The sequence below is a fragment of the Mastacembelus armatus genome, chromosome 8 (genome assembly GCF_900324485.2).
Source record: "Mastacembelus armatus chromosome 8, fMasArm1.2, whole genome shotgun sequence".
NCBI classification, from domain to species: Eukaryota; Metazoa; Chordata; class Actinopteri; order Synbranchiformes; family Mastacembelidae; genus Mastacembelus; species Mastacembelus armatus.
In genome coordinates this window covers 11,132,830-11,157,124 of record NC_046640.1, presented here as the reverse complement: position 1 = coordinate 11,157,124, position 24,295 = coordinate 11,132,830, and the positions used below count along the sequence as shown (strand labels likewise).

The 24,295-nt window shown below is 41.6% G+C and overlaps 1 protein-coding gene across 2 annotated transcripts in view; it reads left to right on the top strand.

Moving 5' to 3' along the window:
- Positions 1–24,295, top strand: part of LOC113140712 (inactive phospholipase C-like protein 2) — a 55,531-nt gene that overhangs the window by 20,978 nt on the left and 10,258 nt on the right. For both annotated transcript variants that reach the window (XM_026324671.1, XM_026324670.1), the window contains exons 2-4: positions 12,828–15,314; positions 20,171–20,374; positions 22,583–22,658. In XM_026324671.1, the coding sequence (XP_026180456.1) occupies positions 12,879–15,314; positions 20,171–20,374; positions 22,583–22,658 (2,716 nt within the window). In that variant the 5' untranslated portion in view covers positions 12,828–12,878. The remainder of the gene's footprint in view (positions 1–12,827; positions 15,315–20,170; positions 20,375–22,582; positions 22,659–24,295) is intronic.

Genomic DNA, 24,295 nt, shown 5'->3' with positions numbered 1-24,295 from the left:
AGTCTATTTAGACCCAGGAAAAAAAAATGCCAGTAGGAAGGGAGGAAAAGAGGAAGAGAGGGAGGAAGGGAGGGGTCGTAGTGAGCAGCACATGGATGAACAGAGGAGCGCCCTGTAGGATCACCAGTGCATGTGACGTCTGGTGGACTGGCCTCAAATTCTGCTAAGTTCACTAAGCTGAAGAAGATTTTTCATTTCAGCAAGCGAATGTCAACACCAAAAAACTCTCTGCACTGAAAAAGTATTGATTTTTCAAGCTCAAATTGGAATTTAATTCACAACACGTGTAATAGGACAGCACACAGATCATTTTTTCTCAGGGCTGAAGATTTACTAGGTCTTCTACTGTTACTGTAGACACTTTATTTTAAGCCATAGTTTGGCAGGATTTGTCCCTGTAGGGGGAAAATCTTTATTTCAGCTAATGGAGCTTTATGTTGTGTGCCCCCTGCACCAAAGCTCTAAACAGCTGTTCTGACCCTGGATTCCCCCTCTACCCCTCTCTGTGACACCCACACACATAAGCCTGGTATGTCAAAGCAGCTATTCCACAGTGGTATTTTTATTTTTCCATTCTGAAGGGTGTCAAATACCATTCTCAGCACTTATCTCTCCATAATTATGCAAATGCCCCACAAAATGTGTTGTCCTTGAAGGGAAGTGAGTGATGCTGTGACTTCGGATGTCAGTTTCTACCATCGACCGTGTGTTTATGTGCTATGTTGGATTTCACATTTCATCTCCAAAGAGACTCAACACAAATGATGCTAGTTGGGGCAAGTTTTACCTTCAAAACAGTCACTGGGGCCTCATGGCTACCCTGAGTGGTAATGGCAGGGTCTGAAGGTCCACACCGAGAGGTGCTCCCTCCAACACTGATGTGGATCTACTGCCTCTCTAGCTAATAGCTGAAGGCTTACAATGCTTTGTGCTCCACAGGGAGCTGTAAAGTCAACCACAAAAAGAGATAACACAACAAAAGACCAAAATAGTCCAGCGGTGCTTTGCTTGTTTATCAACCTCATTATAGCTGTTTCCGCCCCTTGATGCGAATTTTAGTTTCGTATGAGTATGTACAGTTGGAACCGAGATCTAAATAGGTTAGTGTAGTGTTAAGATGATAATTTTTTGTTATCTGTGTAGTTTTACAACTCAGAATACATAGAAACATCTAATGTGAATTTGAGTGAATGAGCTAGTCAAAAAAGAGACAGAAAATTAATGCTTCTTGTCTAAACACAGAGAAGGAGACTACATGATGAAATGAAATAAGCTTGGATAACATGTTTTTTGGACACTTTGAAAACCACATTGAGATGGTGGTCCCACTGGAGCCCGCTCTGGAGAGGATTGTGTGAGACACTCAGCAGATTGGATTCCATGTCCTCTTAAATAGCACTTTTTTTTTTTTTATATACCAGAGGACGCCTGAGGATCACTTCGCGTTTGATTATAAATGTGTTGATTGTTTTGGGGCTGCTGCATCCCCACTGTGTTTAGAGTCAGCCGTAGTCATGCCAAAGAAAAAAATGATGCTGGTCATAGGTGACACTGTATAGATCTTGCTTTGCATCAAAATAACAGAAGAAGAAAAGTTGACTTTCTAAAGAATAGTTAGAATATAGTTGACTTAAGACTTGGCCTCCTGGTCACCTTCACATGACCTTTACCAAGCAAATATATGGGGGATAATGGCCTTGGCTTTTTGGTGAAACTGGGTCAGCTTGTATCAAGGCCTGGATATCAGCATGGCTTTCTGACGCATCCTTATTAGATTCACCTCCCCTCCTGCTGTTCACTTCTCTCCCAGGGAATCCTGACTCCCCCTCTTCTCACTAAAGGAGTGCGGCCAGATCTAAAAATAGGAACCGTTGTTCTCCCTGTTCTTCCCTTGCATGCCAACCACCTTCTTTCTTATGTAAGAGACCCCCAGTTTTTTTGCCCATGTCTTTTCACTGCAGCTCCATCACTAGTCAGTTCACCAAGCAGGTGCAGGATGGACATGATTCTCAGACTGCAGTCCTGCCAGTTAGGCTTGCCGGGCAAATGCCAAGGTTACCTTCACCTACAGGTGAAACACTCTGTTCCTATGTCCTTTATCCTCCCTTTACTGTACATTTATACACCCACTCCCTCCTGTCCAACATTTGTCTCTAATATTGGAAGAAAAATGAAAGTTACTGAGCTCAGCAGCAGCTGAATCTGTCCTAACTCCTAACTCATACTAGTTATCACCAGTGATCCTTAACTAGTTAACTAGAAGTTTAGTATTCAAATCCTTGTGTATAGCAATTAAACATCACAAAAATGCATTATTAAAAATACTAGTTGTGCAAAATGGCCCATGGCAGTGTTATATGTGTTATTGTATATTACATAATTGGATTGGTATTATTGATAATTATAATGTGTAAAGCAGTGTTTTAATGTCAGTCAGTGGAGTTGGAGCTACTTTTAAATTTCATATATTGTTTGGTTATTGTTTGTTACAGGCTCACTGTTAGTTTGATGATCTTTATTGATATCAGGAAAATAGTTATCAAATAATTTCATACAATAAATATATATTGTATATATCCCTCTGAAATGTAGTGTGTGTTTTTTTTAAGTATGCACTTCAGCTTTGTACTTAAGTGCAGGACTATCTTCCACTAACTAGTAAGGTGATGAAATTTTGAAAGTCAAGTAAAACATTCAAGTCATGGATCAAATATACTTTACCAGTTAATGGTGAATGATGGTCTAATAAAAAGGGAGAGGGAAGGAGCAGTGTAAGAAGACTCCTCGTCCTGCAGATCAAAGATGAGCGGCGCCGATTCCATGCCAGTTTTTTTTTTTTTTTTTTTTAACTGGCACTGGAACAGTCCACCAGTCGGTTTGCCAACCTCTTGACGAGACAAAAGAAGCCCAGCCAACGATTGGGCTCACGGAGGAATATTTATAGCGTTGAGTGGGCTTTATGGACGCAGGGGTGGAATGTGTCAGAGCGAAAATGCATCATTGATCAAAGCTTGCTCAGAGACGTAGTCTTATTTTTTGCCAAACAGTGAGCAGAGATGAGGGTTTGGAAGAAAACAATAGCCTTCACCAAAGGCTCCATGTGCACTGTGCTATAGTAAGCTTGCTTGCTCTTCCGCCCACACACAGTCCTCTGCACCTACACAGGTGACTGGAATTCACTGAACACCTGCCAATATTAGCCTTCTTCTCCTCTTTCTCTACTTCAGCTTCTAAATAGCTTCTCAGCTTTGGATGCTTAAAATACATACATTGTGGGCGTTTGGACAGTGAGTGTGCTGCACACGGAGGCAGGTGTGTACCTCCACAGCAATGTGTGGGTTTTACAATGAAGCACTGCGTGTGTGGGCATACATGAGGAGGTGTAGGATAGAAAACAGAACCTCTTTTGGATTGCGAGGCAAGAATGTAGGTATGGATCATGGACGTCACCTGTGCTTGTGAGTTTCTTTCCAGTGTACACCACAAAGGGGCAAATACAGAATCATCAAGGACAGGCTGCTGTATGTGTGTATTTGAGCCAAGCACTGCTCCGTGAATACCATGAGGCACATCTGTTAGAGGCCAGTGCAGGATGCTGCTCCTGATTTATTTCCCCTTTCTCTGGTCCCATTCAGGGAATAGATGAGAGGGAAAAAAAGCAAGGTGAGGTGGAGGCAGTGTGGGCAAGGGGAGAGGAGTGTAACAGGGATGTCCTGTACTGCAGCAGCACAGCTCTCTGGTGGCAGGTGGAGGCACCTCTCTCTCCTTGCCATTCGCTGCAATGCAGACGGCAGTCAAGGTTATGCACCATGCAACCGCACTGACAGACCTAACACTGAGGATGCTGGTGCAGGCAATCCGAGACAACAATTGAGAGTGATCAAACTTGTGGCCTCATTGTCTTGTAATGGTTTTATTTATAGTTGAAGAGCTAAGCAAATCCCATACCGAATCTTTGAGGCTTCAAAGACTGCAGCTTTTCTTGTCTTATACCACACAGATAACATCTCTCTCTTACTTTCAGCTGTGGTGCAGAGCTGCCTGTAAACTCTTGGTGGTATTGTGTCTGAGACAGAGGTTAAATGTTGCAGAGATGTGTGGCATCAATATCACCCTGGCAGGGTGATATTTGTTCTTAACCGGCATCCTGTTCATCCTCAGCTTCCTCTGTCTAGCTGTGATAAGCCACTGCAACTTTTTCACTTGCTGCTCCAAGTGAGCTGTAGTCTCACATAAACTTACTGAGAAGAAACAGAAAGGGATGGTTAAATTTCCACATCGTGTGTGTGTGTGTGTGTGTGTGTGTGTGTGTGTGTGTGTGTGTGTGTGTGTGTGTGTGTGTGTGTGTGTGTGTGTGTGTGTGTGTGTGTGTGTGTGTGTGTGCATGCCTGCGTGTACATGCATGTGCATGTGCATATGTGCCCAAAAGAATTCCCCTGGCTTGCCGTTTTGTGGTGCCCGAGGCTCAGGCAGACAATTCTTTGTGAGCAGCTGCCTCTGTCAGATGTTATTGAGGAAGTGATAGATCATCTCCCACAGGGTGGAAACATTCAGCATACTACAAGTCTGACCTTAGATGTTTCCCAGTATCAATCTAATCTCTTTATTGGTGCTGTATGAAGAAATATACTGTATGTAAAGAAAGCGACAGAAAGACTAAGACAGGACAAAAGAAAGAAACCAAATTAGGAGAGCGAACAGTAACGAGAGAGTAAAGGACAAGCAATAGACAGAAAGGAGTGGACTGATGACCCAGCTGTCAATGCACCAGTGACAGTGTTCTTTCACTTGTCATCGCTGGGAGTTGAACAAACACACTTTCATGTCACACTCCGCCATATCCTCCACATCTTTGGCAAACACAGCTAAGATCCGGTGCCTGTGGCTGAAAACCATTTAGGGAAATGAAAAAACACAGTGGTAATGAATGCAATGAGTGGAATGCTTTGAGATGAGGCAACACTGTTTAATTAAAGCAGTGTAGACCATGGGGGAGTATTAAACAGTTAGATCTGATAGGACTTGATGAGTGCCTGCAGTAGTGGTAGCTATGACGGGACCGGTGTGCAACTATCTGTTTGCTAGCATAAGGGGGTTGCCAGATAAAAACCTAGAAACTCCACTTATATTGACTTTCATGATTTTATTTGACTTGAATGGTAATACAGTTGTCCACATACTTTAATATTCAGTCAGTCTTACTGAAATCAGTGCTGCAAGAGGTAAGAGCATCCTATTCCTAATAGGGACAACATCGTTTCAGCTTGTTTGCCCAGATAAAGTTGTTGTTTTCATAGTTTTTCTTCATGCAGAGGAAGTAACTAACCCAAGCCTAAAACAAAATAATAAACTGCAGTGTTTTCTACACTGAAGCAAAGCAAATACTCACCAGTCCTCTCTTCTCCTTTTGGTGCATTCATTATAAAGTGAGGCAAATAAAGCTACTCTGGTAAATATAAAGATTTAGGGGAATTTTTCTAAACTTTCATACTTTTTTCTGTCACCGAATTTTGGAGATTGCAACACCAAGGTGCAAATGTTCCAGTTGCAGGTTTAAGTAGTAAAAACATAAGAATGACTTAAGGGATAAAGATTTTCATTTGTCAGCAACAGTGTGCCATTTTATGAAAGTTGTCTGATAGTGCCATGGGTGCATGTATTTTTAGATGTGTGTGTTCCCCCACCGAGGACTGAACACTGTAATCTTGGCAAATTCTGTTCTGGGAAGCTCAGACACATTAGTTGAATGAGGGCACAGAGCCTGTACACAGCTGGCATACTTTATGGAGGAGGTGTGAAATCATGAATATGAGCTGATAAAACAACCTTGAAACATCCTCCATTAAACCAGGGAAAATAGTGTAGAGCATGATTGACAGGAGATTGTGAGGTATTTGAGGGACAAACAACTACTGTTATTATTTAACACAGCTTCTACCGAATTATCAACATGACCCGACTGACACACACTCACTCAGAATGAGTGGGAGCTGAGACCGACGGTGGACACCTTGCCTACAAAAGAGGATGATCACTGGTACAGGAAGCTCACCAGGAGGAAATCATGAAGTCAATACGACTGGACTGTGAAAAAGAGACACACTCTCTCTATCTGTGTCTGTCTGTGTCTGTCCCTTGTGCTTTGCAGCAAGTATGCACACGTGAAACACAAAACTCACCTAAACAGAGGTTATGAAATGGCTTCTGCTGGAAATAATTGGCCCCACTGGTGATGCAAGGTGATGGAAAGCACGAGGACAGCAGCTGGGGAGAATAAGGATGGTGTGATAAAGACCCTGTCGTTTGTGTGCATGTATATGTACATGTGTGCATCCAAATGGCTCATATGTGTGATGTTGTTTATGAGAAAACCTGTAGACACGCCATACTGATCATGCTAAATAAATAAATGCACTCTTAGAAAAGAACACTTTGTGACTGAGGTATCTGACCTGGACGGCACCACTTGGTGCTTTTCTTTTATTCTGTGGTTCCAGAGCTCGATAGCATTGACCCCCCCTCTCTCTCTCTCTCTCTCTCTCTCTCTCTCTCTCTCTCTCTCTCTCTGTGGGACAGTAATTAGTGAGACTGTTTGGTGCTCTTTGGCTTGTTCAGAGATCTCTGAGGGATTTCCACTTATTATCAGAGCACAGAAAGAGTGTTAACAGCAGAACCGGGGCTTTATATCGGAAGCACAGCGAATGTCATGCAGACCTCCTGGATAAAAATGTAAATCTATTCGTGCACTGGGACTGCCACAAGCATGTCTGCACACATTCAATTCACGCATCTCACATTCCCTCACAGACCCTCGATTTTCACACCTATTCATACATTATGTTCTTGTTCTGTAAAACCTTCACTAAGATGGTGCAATGAGTTGTATGACGTGCAGCTGAGACTGCTGCTGTGAGAATTGAAGCTATCGCCCACAAGAGATTACTGTGACAAACACTGACAAGCCTGACTTCTTTCTCCCCCTGACTCTCTATCTCTTTATTCTCTCTATCCCTCCCTTGCCCTCCCATTCCAAAGTATTTACTTTGAAGATTCTTTACTGGCCTGAATGACAATAATGCCACGCTGCCAAGGCAAATGTTACTGACATCATACTTATCTCTCCATCCTTTTCTCTGTAGAAGTAGCTTGCTTTTCAGTTTGATTTAATTTGCCCTTATTGACATTGAGGTTGCACAGCTTTGCTAAAACGTCCAACAAATTAAGTTAACATTAAGCTAATTAAACTAGCTCTTATTCTTAGTTTCTGTCAATTGCTCCTTCTATCCATCTTTCTTTCATAAACACAATTTCATCATAAATAGCCTTTACCTCTCCCTCACTTTCTCTTTCTCATCTTTCCATCCAGCTTTAAGGAGTAGGGTTTGTTAGAGACTGAATGATGTTTGCCCTGAGCTCTGTGTGACAGGATTCAGATGTCAGTTCGTGTAATCGTCTTGGAGATGGGGAGGAGGAAGCACTGTGGTGCCTTGGGCTGATAGTGGGCCCCAGAGACTTGAGGAGTGGCAGGGAGTGCGGTGTGGTCATCATGACCTCCCACCTGTGTCGTCCAAGTAGACTGAGGCTCACTGAGCTATGAAGTCCTTTAAGGCAAACGCACGAGCTTTACGATGCTTCATATCTAGTGTTCTGCACTAGAAAATAGATCTTATAAAAGCTAGCACACAAAATCATTAGATCACCCCTACTTATTTAATATTTTTTGCAGTAGATAATCCCATTACTTGTTGCATTTTGAGTCACACAAAATTTTGGCAATCCTTCCCATGTTTGAAAACAAATCATATTGAGGTATAATGTTACCATAAGTGTGTAGATATGCACAAAATAAAATAATGGGAATAATTCAGCCTGGGTACTGTGAACTCCAGTTTTCTTTCAGGCAGCTGACGACAGCTACTATGATGAAAATCATTAATCTGATAATTAGGGGGTATTATTGCCTTGACTGTAATGTTATCACTGAGTTAAAAATAGTAATTAGTTACACAAATTAACACTGGGCACTTTAATGGTAATGCTTTATCATCAAAAGTGTAAGAATGTGTCTTCGTGGTACATGTGTGTGCTTGAGTTCTCAGTGTTTGACATGTCAACATGTGCATTCGATGTGTACTGTGGCTTTGCTGTGACTAGTTGGTCTGTCTGGGCATTCTGTATGTGTGTAGACATTGATCCTGTGATCCTCTAGCACACATGCAGGCAAACAACACACATCCTGGGACTCACTTCTTGGCGAGCACGTCACGAAGAGGGCTCTGCTCTGCTCTGTTCTGTCTTCACTCTGCATTACCCACGCTCCCTCCCTGTTGCCTTATTCACTCATCAACATTGCACACACACAAATGACACACTAGCTCTGTGGGGCGAGTGGAACGGTGCTGTGTCTGACTACTTTCTACAGACCCGTTTTAGAGTTTAGATGTGATAGGAGCAAGGAGTAGCAAATGGCAGGGAGCCAGCGCAGCCGTACAGAGGAGGTGGGATTGTTGGAGGTTTGGTGGTATGGCGAGGAAGTGGGTCAAGGTAATGAAAGAGGCAGTATGTTCAAAGTCCTATAGGAAGACCTTACGGGGAAACATATACACATTTAAAAGCACGGTGAGCAGCTTAACACTCTGGTCATACTAATATTTGACAGTCCATTGACTGAGACACAGGCTTTTTTTAGCTCTCAGATGAGGAACTACAGTATGATGTGTGTGTGCTGAAACAATCAAGTTGTTCATGACAGCAGTCAGAGCGAGACGACCTTTTTTTGTTTGTGCTTTCTGACATAACTAGACAGCTGACAGGGTGGTCAGGGTGCTTGTGTTACACCCACGTGCACACACACAAACATTCGCACTCTATAGAGACAAAACAGGCATTAGTCTTTTCAATAGGGCTCCTTTCCAGAAAGCACAACAAGTTAGAGGAGTGCAGTAAAACTAAGCAGGTGTACTGTGTATATTACAGATGATAGTATAAACATATAATTGTAAATATGATCATTTAAAATTATGCAAAGAATGAAAGATTGTGTACTTTGCTACTATTTTCAAGACTTATTGTTTTGGCACACTCCATTTGGTGGGGCACTGCGCTGTAACCAGCAACCTGAGAGCTCTTGTTGCATTAATTGCCTCCCTGGAGATAAGTTCTCCATTGCTTTTGGTGCCCAGCGACAGGGTGTGACGAGACTGATGGGAGAGAGACAGGGTGTGACATACCACTGCCCTTCAAAGGATGCTGGGAAATTTACCTCATGGCCATCTAAAGCAGCTTCACCCTTCCATCAAGGAGTGTTTGACCCAGCCTGGAGCCGCCAGCATCACCACAGGAAGAGGGATGGGGGAGGTGTGTGAGATTACCAAAATACCTCACCACTGCTGCAGAAACAGCCAGTCAAGCCAGAGGCACTTTTCTCACATACACACACATATAACAGAAATACATCTCTATGAGGAAAGACCCCATGGGTCTGCAAAAAGAGTAGGGCAGCAACAAAGTAGTAGCTGATTAAGATTAATAAAAAGACTGTATGTAGGAAATAGAAAGACAAGACTTGGAAAAATGTTTAAAGGGGATTGTTTTTAAGGAAGTTGACATTATCAGTCATGTATTTTGTTTCTTTTTTTGGCCCTGACCTTTGTATTTATGCATAAATCAGCAACGTCAACATCTCTGACCAGGCGAATGATTAATTCTTTAAGATGTCAGCCTTATGACTTTTTATTTCAATTTACTACATACAATTTAGTGTCAGTAGTGTGTGTGTGCATGTGTGTGTGTGATCCCTAGCAGAACCACTTTGCCTGCCTGGTTTTGATTGAGAGGGTCAGGGTAAGAGCATGTTGTCCTGCTTGACTGTCCAGCTAATTGTAACAGCATGTTAATGAGACACAAGATTACCCTCTCACCCTTTAGCCCTCTGTGGTTACAGCACTTCCCTGTAGAAGGCCTGGAAACAATCAGACCTGAACAGATCTCCCTCCTCTTGCCACTTGCGCAGCCTGCTTCCCGTCTCACAGATCTTTCTTCACATATCTCCAATATCACAGTCAGTGTAGATGCCCATCTGGTAGATTTTGCAAACAGATCCAGGAGAGCAAACCAAAGGAGAGGCCAAATGTCTTTTTGGTCTGTTTTTAAAAAAAGATGAATAGTTGAGTTGTTCTGTCACATGGGGCAAAAGGAGTAGGTTAACAAGATTAAGGAGCATAACATTTGGGTTGAAACATGATCTCTTGATTATAGCCTCCAGATTTATCTCCCACTACAAACGGTATAATTGGTGGAGAGCAGGATGTTTTGGAGTAAATGAGATCATGACAGAGAGACAGGGTTAACATCAATTCTGTGGTCCTTCTACTTCTTAGGTTGACAAGTTCTTTTCACTCTGAGGTTACCTCTGTCAGAGACTTGGGATTGTTTTATCCTCCAGCTGAACCAACATCACCCTTCCTACCCTCACAGTGTTGGCAAGGTTGCAAGCATTACCATGTGCCTGTGGGTCTTGGCACTAGCTCTTACAACAATTGCATGCAAGTATTTCTTGAGGGAAAGAAATAAATTGTGGAGTAACTCTATTTTAACAGAGCAACACTTCTGACTTGGGTGGTCCCAGCATCATTGGGCCACACACACCATCTGGTGTTAGAGCAGTGAAGCCACTGACTACTATTTTCAGAGGAAGTATTGTTATCCAAATTAAAGGATGTTGTGTATTTCTATTCTCTGAAGATTTTCAGATTGGGAAATTATTATATTGAGTACTGCGTAGGGTGTAGAGATAGGGTCGTAAAACAAAGGCAAAACGAGAAAGCAATGATCATGTCAGTTCTTCAGCTTTGCATCAAGTGGTTCTTGTTAATCATGATGAGTTGCTAGGTGTCATCTTCCTCTTAGCATCAGGTGGAAGAATAATGGTCCTGAGTTTTTAACTGTGGCTAGTGTTGAACCATTCTCTGGGGAGAGCCGTCAAACCTGTTCAGGCAGTTCCTGTCTTGGGGGGAATACATATTGACTCTTCTATTGCCCTGGGGCCCTTTGCATGTTTTAGCTATTCGTGTTTAGATTACAAAAAAAAAAACATGAGACATGGAACAAGATGGAGAAGATTAGTGGGATTTTGAAAGTGTAAGTAATCAAGCAGCACCACTGATGCATAACTGTGGTAGTAGATGTTTTCACTAGATGTTTATTGGAAAGAGAATTTGTCTCATAATGACACCCTCAAAGGCTTTGTGTCTAGAATCTTTAATATGTAATGGTAATTTGTGGATTGTTTTAGGTTTGATTTTAATGTACTGCTCTCTATGGTATGCATTATTCAACAAGCCCATTTTCCAAGCCCCAAACCAGGCCATCTGCATTCAGGCTATCTTGCTAACCACAGCCCTGTCTGGAAATAGGGCAGTGCTGTCTGCTTTCTGCCAGCTTCACTCATAGACCTAGAAAAGCCGCAAAAGTCGTGACAGGTGCTGTGTTGTGCATCAGTTTCTTTCAGCACTTTCAGGCTTGCCTTTAGCATGAAATGTTGTTGAGAGACAGCCACCTCAGCGTTTCAACAAACTTTCTTATTAAGTTGGAATCGTCTGGCAAGAAATGTATGTTGCCTTCAGGTTGAATGTTAAACCAAAAAATCTTTGCCATTATTAGGTTACATTATATGGGTTTTAAAGCTCCTCACTTTTTTTGAGCCATTGTCACTTCAGCCAAACTGAAATCTTATCTCTAGCTTTGTAGACATCAATCAATCCTGTTTTAAAATGAAACAGTCTAATTCCATATGCATTTCTGTATATTACAGTTTGTCTCAAGGGAAAACACCAAATGTTACTGTCTTTACATGAAGTTATGCAATTTAATATATGACCAGAATAATTATACAAGGGTATGTGCACTTTAAATAAGCATGTAATTACATCTAAGGCTATTGTTCTCTCATAAATAGAAAATTAATGATTATTTTTGCCATTCTAACAGTCAAACATCAAAAAAGATGCTGGGGCCCCAGTATGTTGGTTCATTGCTGAGGAGAAAAACAAAATAGACCCCTACTAGGCAGTTGACAACTGGAGGTTTAATTGCTGCCCATTATACTCTCATAGTTGCATTTGGCAGATTAACACAGTTAACTGATCAGTTTATCACGTCTCTCTTTACCTTTTATAATCATTATAATTTTCATAACACTTTATTTCATTTATATAACTCCTTTCAAAAATGTCACAAGAAGCCCCTAAATACAATAGAAATTGATAAAATAGTAAAACAACACATGAAACACAGTGAAACAGGAAAAACAAAACTTTTGTCAGACATAAATAAAAAGTTTTAAAAGAGTTACAGATGCTGCAGGTGTCAGGTTTTAAAATGTGGCCCTAACTGAACATACCCAGCCACCATTAGCCAGAAGGAGCCTGCCTGAGGCTTTGCTTTAGGTCAGGTTTCTAACAGTTATGAGAGCTAAGCTGGCTTTGTAACAGGTGTACAAGGTGCAAGTTTGTTTTGTTTTTTTGGCTGAACCGTGGATATAGGAAATTGTGCTGCTACTACTACTTTAAGCAGGATGACAGTTTATTTTTAGATGCATGTCTGTCCATCTTTTAGGATTCTGTGTGCAGATCTGTAGGGGTAAAGTCACTGAAATGAAAGGGGCACTTTTACAACAGTGTTTGTCTAAGGTCTTTTTTCTTATTTCTGCTCTTCTAACCATTATAATCTCATTGGAGTCTTCATTGCTATTTTAAAAATTCACATGCACAGGCTAACTGAGAACTCTTTCTCTCCTCCAACCCTCCCCCACCCCATTTTGTTTCCAGGATGGTTCCAAACAGAGGCAGGTGAGGAAGAAAACGGTCTCCTTCAGCTCAATGCCAAGCGACCGCAAGATCAGCAGCACAGCTGCTTGCATGGCCTTCATGATGGAAGGTTGCGAGATGAAGAAAGTGCGCTCAAACTCGCGCATGTACAACCGGTACTTCCTGCTGGATCCAGACATGCACTGGCTCCGCTGGGAGCCATCCAAGAAGGATTCAGAGAAGGCCAAACTAGAGATCAAGAGCATAAAAGAAGTCCGTTTGGGAAAGAAAACTCCTGTTCTGCGCAGCAATGGTCTCTCAGATCAGTTCCCTGATGAATGCGCCTTTTCAATCATCTATGGGGATAACTATGAGTCTTTAGATTTGGTAGCCAGCACAGCAGATGTTGTCAGCACCTGGGTGATGGGCCTGAGGTATCTGGTATCCTATGGCCGGCATACAGTGAACATGATGGAGCCCAGTCAGCCAAGTCTACGGACATCTTGGATTGGCTCAGTGTTTGAGCTAGCAGATACGGAAAAAGAAGGACACATAGATTTGTTCAGGGCCACCCAGATAATCAAGGGGCTTAACCCTGGAATGAAAGAGTCAAGGATAGAGCTGAAGTTCAAAGAACTTCAGAAAGCTAAAGACCAATATGGGGAGGCAATTAACATGGATACCTTTGTGGAGGCCTACTGTGAACTCTGTACACGGCCAGAGATTTTCTTCCTGCTGGTGCAGTTCTCCAGTAATAAGGAGTACCTGGACAGTAAAGATCTGATGCTATTTGTAGAGGTTGAGCAGGGTGTGGAAGGTGTAACAGAGGACATGTGCAGGGATATTGTTCAGAAATTTGAGCCATCTGCTGAAGGCAGGGAAAAAGGGTACCTCTCCATTGATGGATTTACGCACTACCTCCTCTCCTCAGAATGCCACATCTTTGACCCCCAGCACAAGCGTGTGTGCCAGGATATGACTCAGCCTCTGTCCCACTACTATATCAATTCTTCACATAATGCTTCCCTTCTGGAAGACCATTTCTGGGGCTCTTCTGACATCAGCAGCTACATCCGAGCCCTAAGGATGGGCTGTCGAAGCATTGAGGTCATTGTTTGGGATGGTCCTGATAATGAACCAGTGGTGTATGTAGGTAGTTCTGTAGCCTCACAGCTAGCATTCTCTAAAGTCCTTGACATTATAAATCAATATGCTTTTGAGAGCTCAGAGTATCCCCTGATTCTCTGCTTAGTGACCCACTGCTGTATTCCCCAGCAAAGGGTCATGGCACAGCACATGAAGAAGATTTTAGGGGACAAACTGTACATTCAGCCTCCCAACAAGGAGGAAACCTACCTACCATCTCCTGAGAAACTCAAAGGTAAAATCCTCATCAAGGGGAAGAAGCTACCACCCAGCTGCACTGACACTGATGGAGATGTGACGGATGAGGAGGAAGGTCTTGAAATGTCCCGAAGAGTGGGAGTCGATGAGAAGGACCAGCTGAATGGCTTAGGCTACAAAAGTCTCAGACTGTGCAGGGAGCTCTCTGATCTTGTATCGCTCTGCAAGTCTGTTCAGTTCAGAGACTTTGAGATCTCTAAGAGGGACCAAAAATACTGGGAGATTTGCTCCTTCAATGAGTTAGATGCAAACAGGTTTGCCAATGAGTTCCCAGAAGAGTTTGTCTGTTATAACAAGCGCTTTCTCTCCAGGGTGTATCCCACACCAATGAGGATCGATGCCAGCAACATGAACCCCCAGGATTTTTGGAAATGTGGATGCCAGATTGTGGCCATGAACTACCAGACTCCAGGCTTAATGATGGACCTCAACCTGGGCTGGTTCAGGCAGAATGGCAACTGTGGGTATGTTTTGCGGCCAGCCATCATGAGGGAGGAGGTGTCCTACTTTAGTGCCAATGCTCGGGACTCCCTGCCAGGGGTGTCTGCCCAGCTTCTTCACATTAAAGTCATCAGTGGGCAGAATCTGCCCAAGCCTCGTGGCTCTGCTGCTAAAGGTGATGTGGTGGAGCCCTACATATATGTGGAGATCCATGGCATCCCAGCTGACTGTGCTGAGCAAAGAACCAAGACTGTGTCCCAGAATGGTGACAACCCTATTTTTGATGAGAGTTTTGAATTCCAGATCAATTTACCAGAACTTTCAGTGCTACGTTTTGTAGTGCTAGATGATGACTACATTGGAGATGAGTTTATTGGCCAATACACCATCCCCTTTGAGTGCCTACAGCCAGGCTATAGACATGTCCCTCTGCAATCCCTTACTGGAGAGTTCATACCCAATACAACCCTATTTGTCCATATTGCCATCACCAACAGGCGGGGTGGAGGAAAGGCACATAAAAGGGGTCTGTCTGTCAGGAAGGGTAGGAAGGCCAGAGAATACACCACCACCAAGACCACAGGTATTAAAGTAGTGGACGAGCTCTTCAGAGCATCCACCCAGCCCCTCAGGGAGGCCACAGACCTCAGAGAAAATGTGCAGGTAAGGAAATGTTTTTAAAGAATTTATTAAACTTAATCACAAAACCAAAAACAATATTTCACAGCCATGCCCAGGGGTGCATAGAACAACTTATTGCTTTTTGATTCCTAAACTGCTTTGTGTTGGGTTGAGTCATTAAGGTGATTGATGTTAATCCCTACATTTGAGCCTTTTTACATTCAGGTGGAGTGTTTATGATGTTGACCATGCAAAACAGGTGTAAGAGGTCATTGGATATGATTATGATAATGTTTATGGTTCAACAGCTGAATAATATGTTTTTAATTCTATAAAGCATATTATTATATTATTTTCATAAACACTGGTGAAACTTTTGATGCATAACACGGCTACACATTTCACACTGCCTTCAGTAGTTTTGGTTTAAATGCAGTGCTAGGATGAACAAAGAGTTCAAAAAGACACATCTTCTGAGGAACAAGAATGTATTTGCAAAATGTTATGGACATACTGGGCTATGATCTAAAAAAAAAAAAACAAAGAAGCCTTTAAACTGCATAATGGTGGCGCCCTGATACACTATATGCATCTGTTTGAGTCTGAGTGCGGTCATTGTCGCAGATCTCACCCCTCTCTCTCCTCTGCTGTCTCTAGTGTTTTGCTGTCTGCTTTATTTCTGTGACCCAGAAGACATAAAATAAAGGTTAAAACGCCTGAAAAAAAAAAAAACTTAAATCTTTTAATGATGTATTTCTTTAATAGGTTCAAATTGATGCACATTTCTGCGTGGACCCATTTCACTTGCTGTTGTGGATAAAGGCTTGTCGTTACTCTCTATTAATGTTGAGAGAACAGTAATAAAGTGACATTGATGTACAATTATGAGGTTTATGAATAGTTTAATCATTAATGAGGGAGAGTTACTGCTCAAGGGAGAAGACTGTGTTGCTAGACATTTCGTGAGCGACTTTAAAACTTTACTAAATGAGCAAATGAAGACTAGTATCCAGAGTGTATTTTAGAGTGATGACCAGTAGCAGAAGCCTCTCGGTGCAGTTTATGATGTTGTCTGATGACTGACGGGTGTGATATAAAACTTGTTTCATTTGCTCACAAATTACCACACAGGGAGAGACCGTGAGCCGTTTACATGCCACGTAATGTGGTGTTTGGTTGTCAGTTTAGAGTGTCAGGCTGTTTCAGCAGCAGGCAGTTTTCACAATAAAATTGATCTTGCTGTGCACTTTGAATCGTTATGTCAACCTAAGAAACAATTGTTTAATTAAATTAAGTGAAAAAAAGATACAAATAAAAGCGATCTTGTGGCATGCTGTCATTCATATATATATATATATATATGCCCCCTGCCTATATATATATATATATATATATATATATATATATATATATATATATATATATATATAACATAATATAATATATATATATATTATATTATGTTATAATCTTATATGTTGAGTGTACAAGAAAATACCAAAGCTTAGACAGACTAGAGTTTGTTCTTTGAGCAGCAAAATTTAATACACTCCTTTACATGTATCCAGGTCATAAATAGGAAGGTCTGTCCATCTATCTTTAGCAAGCAGTAACCTCGGTCTAATGGCACAGCAAACAAAAGACAAGACCAAACTAAATAAGCAGAGATGTGATTAGAGATCCTGTGGCATGCTGTCATGCATTTTTAAGCTGTGGAAATTTTCTGGCATTTTCTGAAAAAGGACACAATTTTCCACCCCAAGACCCCAAGTCATATGTTTGTGCATCTAAGGTGAAATTGCTAATTACTAAATAAATCCTGAATGGGATTTGTGAAAGGTAATTTCAGGAAAATTAGCAGAGATGAAAGTGTGAATGCAAGCAACTAATGAACACTCGTGACAAAACAGTATTTTATCGCTCATTTAAAGACTGTGATCCTTTCTTGGGTTCGAGTCAGCGTGGAAGCATTTCATGACTAAGACATGAACTATGGCTCATGTGAAGTTAGTCAAACACCAATCAACTAACTCTTCCTAAATATAGAAATAATCAGAGGAATGCCATGTATCACAGCTAACACTCTAATCTGTTCTTTGGCTTTGAATCATCTCTCATAACAAACGACTTTAGAATCTAATTTACTTGTTTACCTGAAAAATGTTGGTAGTTGGATTAATAATTGAATATGAATCGGCGGTTTTTAATCCGATCAAACAACACTGACGCCACTACCGCCAGCCCAACCACATTATCCTCAGGTTTGAAGTGTAAATTTTTCTTTTTGAAATAAATAGATAAAAGCCGATGAAATAAATGAAGGCGGTAAAGTTGAGAGGAAGGCTTTAAAAAGGATAATTAACTGTGTTTTTAGAATAAAGCTCATTAATTTTAAATGGAAAAAAAAAAGAATAGTTGTGAAAGCTTTGTAATGGTCAGTTGTGTGGAGCTTGGTATCATGGATCTGGAGAGAGCTACAGAGAGGCTACAGGGCCTGTCGCCAAAAACCACAAGGCAGCAGCCCGACCAGTTCTGGAAGCTTCACATCTTCTGAGTTAAAGCCAAGATTCGACTGGAGCTCCTTTTTATTTTCTGAAAAGTGTGTGTGTGTGTGTGCCATCATAGACACATACATTATTACTCAGTACTGTGGGCCAGAGAGAGGAGAGAGAGAAACACATGGAAGCAGAAAAAAAAAGCAAGAGGGGGGCAAACAGAAACAAAAGCAGTGTTGTAACTGGACGTGGAGATTTCATTTGGGGAATGTTGGAAGAGGAGTGACGTGGGGGGAAGGGAGTAATTAAAAACACAAGCCTCTCATTAGGTTTTGTAACACCGTGGCTTGGAAACAGTTTGGCTTTTATTCCACAACAATTATCGAAAAACATTTATGCATGTGGCCCCATACACACATGCGTAGAATTATACAAAGCATAATGAATGCTAATAACTTCGGCTCAGACCACACCAGGACATAAACACAGTCAGCCATACATGTTAATGGTTCTCACACACACAATCACACACTGTTTTAAATCTAGAGCCTCAAAACTGTCCTGTTTCCAATATTGTGTTTCTGTGGGGCTGTGCTCAATGGCCCAAGAGGTGTTAATTGTGGCTGAGGCTCAGCATGCAGACTGTGTCCACTGGCCACTCTCTTCAGCTGCAGGAAGGTCAGGGCCCACAGTGTGACAGCACATCCTCCAGGGTAGCGGGTGGTTGGGTGGATTTTTCTGCAGGCTTGGAGGTCTAGCTCAGGGAGACAACTTATTCCCACACTTAAGAATGTAGAGTGTGTGGATTGACTTACAAGTACCAGCAGTGGTTTGTTCTTCTGTTTTTCTTTTTCTTGCCCGCTCACATTCTGGCTTAACCTGCATCTCTAATTCTCTTTCATGCTCTCTTACCTGATTTGTGTTTTCTCAGTGTTTCTCATCATCTCCCTCACTCTTTGCGGCCTCGGCTCTTCCTCAGCCCAGATGGCTTATGTGCTCTGCTTCTCTTTCACTGTTCGTTTCTCTTCTCTGTGCTTCTCTCCTGCTCTGTCGTGCAGCACGGCCACATCTTTTCTTGCTGTTGTTCATCTCAGCTAACTGATGAGCTGCTCTGTGAAAAACACAGAGCCTGGTTTGATTACTTAAATTCCCATGCTGGCACAAAAACCACAGTGTTAGAGGCACTTGCCTAGTTGCTGGAGCTGCAGAGCCTTTGAACCCAAACATGCAGAAACTCTGGCTTCAGTGTGCTGGAAAACAGGCTGCGCCTTGAAAGGTGACAAGTGCTGAAAGTGAGGCTGCCAGCATACTACAAATGATACTGAGTTTAGGCTGACAAAGTGCTGTTGAACATGATGCAAACAAATGATAATGTACCAATAACTTAATGTGTGTTTTTTTTTTTCATGTGGTAATCCCAGGTACAGAGGTTTATGAGAAGTCACATCACACTATTAACCAGTTTTAAGATATTATAGGGAAGTGATGGTAGATGTATAGTGATGATAGATGTATAGATATCTAACTACACAGTAAATTCAAAGCTAGTTTAGGTTCCAGAGTTTACCCATCCAAGCAAGACAAACTAGTTGTTTATTTGGAGTAAATATATAAGGTGTAAGGCAGAGTAATGTAATAAAGATGACAAATGAGCAGGTTCTTCTTACAGATTTGACTGGAAACTAGTGGAATCAGCTCACGGTGCTAGATTTCCTCCCTGTCTTTGATGACATTACGTTCATTTGTTGGATGCTTTTGTACAGTGTTGAGATTCAGTGTCTTGCTCAAAGACACCTCCATATATGGAGAGGAGGAGCTTGAGGTTTCAATCACTAAGCAGCTGACTGATGGCAGACACACTCTACTAAGTGAGCTACAACTGCCCCTGATGAAGAATAAGATTTGCTATCAGTACTGGAGGAATCTACTGGGCAGGCTGAGATAGGGATTTCTTAATTTAGCAGCAGAAAGCTAAAATGTTCAGTGGTCTGTGTAGAAACAGGGAGAAGCATGTTTTGGGATTTGCTTAACATTTTATTGTTTTTATTATTATTATTAAGATCCTTCTCATTAAATCTGCTCATTAAAGCCATCCCAAAAAAAAATTGTAATATTTGCCATTCCAATAGGACCACATTGCCCAAGAAGGCCTACAATAACCCCTGAGGAATTTGGCATAGTTGGGTAAACCAGAATTTGGATAGTTAGTTTGTTTGGTTTTACTGAAACAGAGACATTAAACAGGTTTAGAGCAGAAGGACAAAGATAACACCACATTCAAAATATTTACATGTATATAATTACATGTATGTATTTATTTATACTGGAATATTTAACCCTCACTTTTATTTACGCCCTTTTTATGTCTTCATATCCAAATTGCTATCCTTTATTTCTTCCCAGAATGCCATGGTGTCCTTCAAAGAGCTGTGCGGCCTTACTCCTGCAGCCAACATGAAGCAATGTATCCTGACAGTGTCTACCTGGCTGATAAACAGTGAGCGGTCACTTAGGGTAACAGTGGACCTGAGCGAGACCTACCCTACCATGGAGGCTCAAGGCCCTGTGCCTGAGGTTCTACGCAAAGTGTTCAACGCCTATGACATGGTAAATAACACACGGGAAGGTACCGGCATGTGATACTGTGAGGCAAACAGAAGAAGCTCATACATAGAAATGTGTTGTTTTGTTTTGTTTTGTTTACCATATATGAAAGTCCTTTATTTTTCATTAATATTGATCTCAATTTAAAGTAGACATGTGGCTTGTTCTTCCTTTAATGCTAGTTTGCTGAATATTTGTTTCACACATTTACTCATGATTTTCAGGGCTTGTAAATGTGGCTAAAACTATCTGTTCATTGTACAATTTCATATGTCCTTCTCCATCGCGTCCCCTTTTTCACCACTTGACGTTGGCAGGGCTCAAAAGAGGGTTGGTGGACTATGTCTGTAATTATTCCCTATTTATAGCCTCCTCCTTCTCCCCCAGTGAGGCTTGGTGCGAGCTGGTGAAGTGGGTCATGAGTGAGGAACAAGGTTGTTGTGTCCATACTGCTCAGGTCAATGGGGCTTCTACTCCTGACACTAACAGGAGTGCACTGACATCAGGAGAGACGCAGTGAGAAGCTCCAAATAGAATCTGCTTTGTATTTTATGAGGCTTTGCACCAAGCAGAGGGCTTGCTGGCACTGTCAGAGCGACTCTCACGCTCCAGTCCACAAAAATCTTTCTGGGGACATGCTGAAAAGCAGGGCCTGGTCAGCTGTTTGTGATTCCTTCTCGAAAGATTTGACTAGCTGGCACATTCTACGACCAAGAACAAAGGATCCTGTGTGTGTCTCATGAAAGTATGGTTGACAGCACCAGGCCATTTAATGCAGAATATCAATGTGCAGCACATGTCTTCAGTTATCCCCATGTTAACTACAACAGGCCTCTGTGATAACCCTGAGCTGATCAAAGCTTTGGTACATTGGAGGTCTCTTTCCAGTCAAGCTTCTGTTCACACATACCTGTATAACTGTATCTGAACACATGTTAATCTCACTCTTCTTAATCTTTTATTGATTTTTATTGACTACAGTCATCTCCTAACTATTAAAGAGAAACTGGCCCAAAAGGCTTCAAAATATAAACAGTCATTGTTTATGTACATTACATTCCTGTGTTAATTCTGTCAGTGAATTTTGAATATTTTCATGGATAATTTGAAAATGTGGACAATGCAGTGGGCTGTGTCTGTATAATTGGAATAGAAAATAGTCACTTGTCTTCTCCAACAGCTAATGTCAGCTTAGATTCAGAGCTTAGATGTCTTTTAGGCTCATTATTCTGTGCACCAACACTTAACAGTCACACAAGAAGAACTCCTCTACAGTAGAGGTTGATGTGCTGCTTTCAAGAGCAGAATGCAGTGCAGTCTCTAGACAAGTTGTACTTTCGCTACTGCTGAGACTCTCACCTACACATTCATCTCTTCAGTATCCGTTATCTGGGGGTTAGTGAAAAAAATTCATGGAAATGTGGGTTTGTCATACCTCATGCGTGACACATCAGTTGTTCTGCATATTGTTGATTTTACTTCAGGTTTAAAACATCCCATGATGAAGGGACTGTCCAAAATGAGCTCACTTTACACAACTTTCTGTACCACAAGCAGTTCTCATAAGAAAATAGAGAAAAACAAGAAATGTCATGCTCACACACACACACACACACACACACACACATACACACTATGTGACAGTCCACTTCCTGTTTCCCTGCTAACAGGAGTGTGAAACTTCATTAGCTTCCTCCTCAGCACTGCAGGGCTGGTCCAGCTGCTCCTCTTCAGCTTGTGGCAAGATGTTTAGGGCTCAAACTGTACGGGGATGGTAGTATAGTAGAGGGGAAAATAGGAAGTTGCATCTCTCCCATTTTTTGTTTTCCTTGTGGTACCAACGGTGGGATTTAATTGCATTTATCAGGATTTTTTTCTACCTTTCTATTGTACTTACAAGGTAAATTAAATATGAACAATTGTATTTTGTTTAAATGCTCACTATGATCTTGGACAAATGAAAGTAACCAGATAAAGACGTTTCCAAAGCTCAAACACTATAAAATGAGCTCTGGCAACTAAATGGATCAAATCTGTTAGGTGGCAAGAAAGATACCCCTCATTCATTTATATGATATTTTTCTTTGCCTCTTATCCATGTGCTGTAACAAGAGGGCCTTGTGTTTAGCCTGTGCCCAAGGCTTTTCTTGACATCACAGTATGACACTGAGATATGATGCAAACCAACTTCATGTCCTCTTTGTTTTCCAGATGATCCAAACCAGCAAAACGCTGATTGAGTCAGCTGACGTGGTCTACTCCAAGCTCACACAAGCACAACGGGCAGGTACTAAAATTCATTTGAGGAGATTAATATTTTCATCTCTTCTGTTTTAACACCCGCATCAATCATGTGCTGTTAAGAATCTGCATCTGCAGCCTTTTAAGGATATTACGTACCATGTCCTCCTGCCCATTAGAATGAGCATAGTGTATATACTCCTACAGCATCTCCATCAACAGCAACAACAGTGGCTTCTGTCAATAGAACAGGCCATCATCAGTGAGTCAGCACCAAGTAGTTATCATGTCAGTGGGCAGGTGATAACAATCAGCCAGCCACAAAGACAAAGGGCTGCAGGAGAAAGAGGACAGAGAGCATAAACATACTTTGAGAGGGGGAGAGAAATGAAATGCTTTGACAGAGTGTGTAGTGAGAGGAGGAGTGACGGCAAAATAGCCTGAAAGGATGGGATGGAATTTAAAAAAGCATTACATCAGTAGAGAATTTAAAAAAGAAGTGCTTGGTGTAAAAGATTTGGTCTGTAAGGGGGTGTATGAAATTGACCATAGTAAGATTATCAAGAAAATCGAGAAAACTTGTGGCTTTTCTTCCACAGCCTCTTTTACATTTAGCGCTAATTATTCCTCATTTTTCTACCACACAGCAGTGCCTCCACTGAAGAGCTCCTCAAAAAGGAGCAGATCGTTTGAATACTTTGTTTTGCATTTCTATGAGTCCTTCTTAAGCCAAAGACAACCAAAGGCACACCTCAAACAAATGTGAAACCTGCAGATTTAGGCCTATTATAATCTAGAGTTTATAATAGCTAATGTAAACATGGATAGTCAATTTAAACCCACTATGCCCAGCTTTATTCCCTGGTATCACACAGATCCAGGCATATGCTTCATTCCCCTTACCACAGCCAAGCTGATATTCATGTCATGCAATTACCCAGGGATATGGGCTGAATGCTGGGGCATCAATCACAGAGCTGTCCCTTGGATCTGAGCTTCCCCAGCACAGAGCTGAAAGAATCTTCAAAGGTGATGACTGCAGAGTTAAGCAGAGCTTAAACCCCACACATCCACACTCACAGCAGTGTCAGTAGCTCAATACAGGATACACTGAGGTGAAAAACCTTAGAACTTCAGGAGCTACACAAGAAAATCTGCCTTCTTTTGTGAAGCATGCTTGTTTAATGGAATTCAATTATTTCAAAAGTGTTACAAAATCTCAATGGTTGAATTCAATCAAATCCATTTAAAGCGAAAACATTGATATTTGTTGTTAACAGATATTCACATAAGTGTACCATTATGTAATAATGATGTGATGAGGCAGAGGGCTGGAGCGACAGCCTTGAGGCAAACAGAGTACTTTGTCAGTCATCCACTCCCACTCTCCTGCCCCCAGCGCTACCACAGAGGCCTTAGTCCAAACCGCTGCCATTCTCAAATATACAATACATACTGTAACTTCCATGTCTGGTCATTCATGCTTCCAGATATTTGTTTTAGTTTTGACAACAGTAAGTGAGGAAACAAAAGAGAAAGAGAAAACATACTGTTCAAATAGCAGCTTCAGTGTTACAGCAGGTTTCCAAAGAACCAAATGCCCCAGAGTCCAGTTATCAGTGCTTAACTTTTTGTGTAAGAGCCTTGACATGTTGCCCCACATCAAAATTTGGAAGTAACAGT